The sequence below is a fragment of the Electrona antarctica genome (assembly GCF_951216825.1).
Source record: "Electrona antarctica genome assembly, chromosome: 2".
Lineage (NCBI taxonomy): Eukaryota > Metazoa > Chordata > Actinopteri > Myctophiformes > Myctophidae > Electrona > Electrona antarctica.
Window position 1 is genome coordinate 58,070,817 of NC_136807.1, and position 6,302 is coordinate 58,077,118.

Below are 6,302 nucleotides of genomic sequence, written 5' to 3' on the forward strand. Positions count from 1 at the left end.
CTCACCTTGAGAAAAACATTGTTACAGACTGGCAGTCTGACATACAAGAGGTAGTGTGTGTGTGTGTGTGTGGTTGTGCGTGTGGGTACACGCAGTCCAAAAACCTCCATACGAAGTCCTTCATTGAGTCACAAACTTTGACAGTCTTGAATCACAAAACATTGCTCCATCAGACTAACTGTCCTTTGTCAGACAGTAGGTGAGGTGTGTGTGTGTGTGTGTGTGTGTGTGTGTACAGTCCAAAAACCTCAAATGCTCCATTGGAAATCCTTCAGTTGAGACACAAACTTTGACAGTCTTGCCGGAATGTGCCGTTTTTTCCCCTGCTGTTCTGCCTTGGACCCTCTGTCTGGATTGATTCCGAAGAAAACTCTAAGGAAACAGAAGAAATCTTAGCTACACATAAAATAGATGAAACTGAAGTAAAGAGTAACAGACACAGTTGAGATACTTTAGTTAGTTGATGGTGGTCCTTGGCACAAAATGTGCCAAGTAGACAATGAGATACAATATGGAAAACTTGACCTCTCTTAGGCTAAGGGCAGAGCAATATGCAAGGAACTGGAAGAAATAGACATTGTACTGGACTATGACCAATTTGGGCTTTGACAAGTATGCATGTCAAATAGTGACCACGAGGTGGCAACATAGGATAGATCTTTGGTTGGGATTTGCAGCCCTTAGCTTGAATGATGTAAAAATTGTACTGGTAATGAAGGGCAACTTTATTTGTTTAATTTGGGATATTGGCTCAGGGGTAGAGTGGCCAGTAGAGCAGCTGGATGGGAACGGCGAGGTTCCCAGTTCGACCCTGTGGGCTCCCCCAGAGTTAGTGTCAAAGTGTCCTTGAGTAAGACTCTGATGAACCCCTAATTGCTCTCAATGAGCAGGATGGTGCCTTGCATGGTTTCCTCGGCCATCATGGGTGAATGTAATGGTGTATGAATGTGTGTGTGGATGTAATGTAAAGCGAGTTGGATAAAAGCTCTATATAAACAGGGCTGCACACAACTTTTTTGGTCTAGTACTCAGAGGAGCACCTGGAGAAGTTACTTGGCTCTCCAAAATGCGGCGACCCGTCTCGCCGGATGGATAATAGAGGGATGCATGAATATAATAACTTATAGAAAAACTATATTTATTGGATAGGTGGGGACTGGGGAGTCAATGGAGGGTATTGCAACTCTAGATTCATACCATTATTAAAAATAATCTAGAGTTGCAAATTGCAGCTAGGTCCATGTGTGGTCCAGCCCTAAATGCATATTCTAATAAAAACAACTTAATACTTCCTAAGGATAATATGAGCATCAAATCAATATTTAGGTACTTAAAATATATATATATACATTTTTTTTTAAATAGCCGATCTAGTAGCTCACAACGTGTTGCGGTCTTGCGGAGGAGACACGTTGTGAGCTTGCAGATCAGCTATTTGTTTAACATACACGGCGAAGCATACATCAGGCTTCCCTTTTGTTTTTACCGAGGCAACGTACAGTCAGACTCAGACAGTTAGACACACATGGCTCCTCGGTGCAAAAACAAACAGTGTACACTTCCCAGACTTTACGATAATAAGGGACAGTATGTCGGGACACAGTGTTGTCATGTTGATACGCTTCATGTTGTGCAGGCTGCAGCAGCAGTGCCAGTCCGCAATGCTTTGCACTCTTCCCACTGTCGGAACTAAAACCTGTACCCGTAAAAAGTCAGTGGCCGGTGCCTAGGCTGTGTGAGACGGCATCGCAAACGAGCAACTTGCTCCAGCACCCGGAAAAAAAACATAAGCACAGCGGCGAATGGGAAGAGTGCAAAGCATCCAAAGCATCCCCTTTTACAACTTGTAAAAATGGCCAGTGCACTTGTGCAAGACGTACTTTGAGTGGCAGTCGGTGGGAAATGCTCTCGCTACAGATTGTACTAGTATTCTGGCCATAATAATCATTCTAGGCGGCCCCAGCAGGCGGTACGCAGAAGCGCTTCCCGGCGCTTGATTGACAGCGCAGAATTAATTTTGACGACGCATGCGCACTGGCGTAGCGCCTGTGTGCAGGTCTGTATATAAAAGCACCATTTAGCATTTTCATCATGTAGATAAATATCTTGACCTGTTGAACATGGACTTAGAATGTTTTTGGCAGGTTATGTTTGTAATCAACTGGAACTCTGCACAAGTAAGCCTTGCAGAGCCAAAATAGCAGATCTACAAGCTCACATTGTGTTGTGACGCATTATGACAGACAAGAATTCAAATAGCCCAGCTATAAACATTACAAAACCATGTGTTGCTTACCTTTGCACAAACTCCAGCGTCAACGCCATCTCCTTCGGGTACTCGATGTTGCAGACATAGAACAGGGAGAAAGCATAGGCGAGGGCCGCAACAGGGGAGGTGATGTGGTCATTTACAATGACCTGATCCACAGCCATATTGAATTGCTGGTCACCTTAAACAGATTATCACAAAAAACGAAATTAATTTAAGAAATCACACACCCACGCACAAAAGAAAAATAGAATAATTGCTGTGATTTCTGGTAATTAGTAGTTTTTGGTAAGAACAAGCAAAAAATACTTTGAAACGCTATTCAACATTTTGTTTCTCAGACTTGTACATACAATTGTACATAATTTAAAGATGTTGCCCCTAATCTGCATATACCTTTTCATCACAACAAATTGTCTTAGCAGGAAAACTAAAAACAAATGGAGCATATATACCAAGCTTGCTGGGATAACTACTAACCTCTGAGTAGGATGCATGGGGTACATGGGAGATCAACATCGTTGGAGTCCTGAGGAGAAAAATAAGATGAAGATACACACATGCATTTGATGATTTTACATTTCCAATGTACACAAACAGTGTCTGAATCAGAGGTAACGACTAAGCATAGAAATATTACAGGGATTCTCAATATTTTCTATGATTCACACATTACAATATAATTATGTTGCAGTATGTACATGTGACAAGTTTGACAACCCCAAAATTTGTTCTCAGTCTAAATGGGTTAGACTTAGAGTACCAGCAGTGCAAAGTGGATCAACTATGATACGTATAGTATCACTATCTATACGTTGACTCAAGTACTGTGGTTGAGTATTTCTACCACCACTGGATATAGATAATTATGTTGAGATAATTTCCTGGGGTTTACAATCCATAACACTTACCTCATTTTGGAAGAAGAGGCGATCAGGGTTTTCCTTTAAGTATCTAGCAATGCCTTTGATCAGCTCCACTGGACCATCACCCAGCTTCAACCCTATGATTGATTGAATACTTTATTAACAGTTCATACCAATTATACAGAATACAACATGTTTCTATATCTGTGGTGCTCAAAAGTGTAAACTGTAAAGACGAAACGGAAGTGGGGAGGAGGCTCCACTTCCGCTTTATATTTTAATCATGATAGAACTTCCGTGGCTCCAGACTGTATGAGGGAAGCATTTGGAAATAGCAAGAGGCTACAGTTTGGCAACGTGAGACTACCACATAAGCAAAGATATTAGTGAATAGGATGACATACAATAGAAAATACATATTCAACACTAGTAGCAATAAATGTATATTGGGGAAACAGGGGTGGGGTGGGGGGTAATTTACCTTTGGAGTCGAGGAAGTTGTTGATGCCCGATTCTTTGCCGGAAAGTTCCTCTGCCAGCTTGTTGAGTACCGGAAAGCCAAGGAGTTGAGATGCGTGTTCAAACAGGTGAGGAGCTTCAAATAAGAATGGCCACTCTTCCTTCATGACCTTGACATAGGGGTGGGCGATATGGAAAAATACAATATCACGATATTTTTTCTAGCATTATCACGATACATGATATTATTGTGTTTTTTAAGGTTATTGTTCAACAAAGCCATCATTCTACAGAAGTATAAATTAAGGTATTGCAAACATATACGATATCTGTGAATATCACGATACGATATTCATCATCATACACAGACCCTTACCAGGACACATGTTCCATCGTTTATGGCTTCACGCTGGATGGGATACGTTTCAGTCATCAATTTTCTAACAGATGACTCCTAAAAATAGAAGAAATCCAATAGATTGTTTTATAAACACACAAACACATATATCTCCGATCTATAAGCTCATGTTTCCCCATTGTGAACTTTATAAATGACTTCTCAATTACTCCATTAACCAAAAGGTAATCCATAGTTACACAATAATCACCAATTAAATAATGGATGGTTGCAGCCTTACCTGGTGGCGATCATGGGTTCTGAAGGCACTTTTCAATTCCTCTTGTTTAGACTGCAGGGCTGCTCTACACTCGGGTCCCTCAACAGCAGGCTGCCACTCCACACATCCGTAACGATCAGAGTATCTGGACCTTTTCCTTCTTGGAGTGTCACCCTCGGCTGGCCTCATCCCGGAGGTTGGATCTCTCTTCATATTTTCAACTCTGTTTTCTAGCTGTTGAAAGAGAACTGAACAACCGTCTGACGCAAACGGCTTATTTCCAAAGGGCTCTGTCTCTTGGAAGGAGAGAGGATATTTATCAATCATCTGCTGGGCGACATCCCGCAGCTGTGCTCTGCTAGGTCTCTGTCCATGATGTGTACAGACGATATCATCCACAAGCAACCGAATCATGTCATGTCTTTTCTTCGTCGGTACCCATTTCTTTGAAGTGAAGGACTCCATGACTGTGGAGGGCATTTTGTGCCATGGCACAGAATATGTCTGACAGGATGGGGAGCCTGCTGGTGTTGTCGTCTCAGGTGGTGTTGGGGGCAGGACTGGCAGGTCTCTCTGTGGCAGAGGTACAGATGTTGGGCCGCTTGTGAAGGGTGTTGAAGCTTGTGAATCTATGGATAACATAACCACCTCATCAATATTACCATTAATATGCTGGTTCTCAGAGTCCGGTTGGGGAACACCAGGGGCACAAATGGGCCATTAACCAATTAAGACCTGAGCCCAGATTCTACAAAATGTCTTCCAAATCCTGACAGTTTTCTGAAAAACATATCAGTGGTGCTAAAACTGTTTCATGTTAAGGACCCACAGAACTGTCTGTATTTGACCGTGGACCCCCATCTGAAAATGTGTTGTTCCAGGGACCCCCCCAGAATCAAATAAGAGTTAAAACCGTTTGCTGTGAAAGAATACATATATTCAAAGATTTACACACGTTTTCACAACTTTTCAAAATAGCAAATCTACAAGCTCGTAGCGCGGCACTCAGGGCCGCACTATGAGCTTGTAGATCTGCTATTTTCCCAACACCTAAAGTTTAAAATAATGGTTAAAAGCTATACGGTGACACAGACACGTGCTCAGGTCTAAATGGGTTAAAGGTCTAAGGGTCAGAGTTAAAGGCAAAAAAGGTTAATTTGGACCAATAGTGCTCCTCAGACCGGACATTGAGAATTGCATTAAATTAAGAAAACATAACACAGAATGTGTCACAAACCAACAAAGTGTGAATTTGCCATTTGTGTACAAATAGAACCAAATGGACCCTTTACATGTACAGACCTGTAAGGGTCCATTTGCACTCAGAGAGTGTACACATGGAACCAAATGGACCCTTACAGGTCTGTAACTTTGAGTGTACACATGGAACCAAATGGACCCTTACAGGTCTGTAACTGTAGGCCTACATAATATGGAACCAAATGACCTTACATGCAGGTCTGTAAATCAGTGTACATACGGAACCAAATGGACCCACAACTCTGAATGTGTACAAATGGAATCCATTTGGACACCGTATGGGGTTCTTAAATTAAAGTTTGCAAAATACTAGATTATACAGACATCAATTTTGTAGCCTATGTGTACTAATGTGTGCAGAAGAAAAACTTACCAGTTTGGAAAGCACGGACGAGTCTTCTGCACTGAATGACAGACAGAGTGTTCTCAAGGTCCGAGGCTTGCACATCGATGAGGTCATCCACAGCTGCAACTCCTAATTCCTCTAACCTGGCCAGGAGTGCATCCATCTTATCACTACTAAGTGATGGCATGGCTTTCTTAACCAACTGTTTTACAGGCTCCATGTTGGCATGTGTTTCAGAGGAATGAGCAACCTCCCACCTCTCTGGTATGAAGAAAGTGGATAATATTCTGTAAATTTTTCCAGATTTTGACAGCTGAACAAATCAGAAACATTTTCATCAACTTCATAGACTCCAAGCTCAGGAACCCAGCTGGCCGTTTTCCCCCGTAGCAAAAGTAGGACAGTGGTTTCATTTTTAATAATAATGCTCGCTATTTGTCCCAACTGTAGTTGTCCTTTAGTATATCTCAGTACAACAAGCATAC

The 6,302-nt window shown here is 41.9% G+C and overlaps 1 protein-coding gene across 1 annotated transcript; it reads right to left on the reverse strand.

Annotated features, from left to right (window-relative positions):
- Positions 1 to 248: 248 nt before the first annotated feature.
- On the reverse strand, positions 249 to 4,044 carry LOC306934274 (uncharacterized protein; the record flags this gene model as incomplete). Its single annotated transcript, XM_079516845.1, has 6 exons — positions 3,971 to 4,044; positions 3,617 to 3,764; positions 3,181 to 3,272; positions 2,750 to 2,798; positions 2,297 to 2,450; positions 249 to 372 (listed from the first exon to the last, which is right to left on the reverse strand). The coding sequence occupies exons 1-6, from the start codon at positions 4,025 to 4,027 to the stop codon at positions 249 to 251; spliced, it is 624 nt and encodes a 207-aa protein (XP_079372971.1). The 5' UTR covers positions 4,028 to 4,044.
- Positions 4,045 to 6,302: the final 2,258 nt, after the last annotated feature.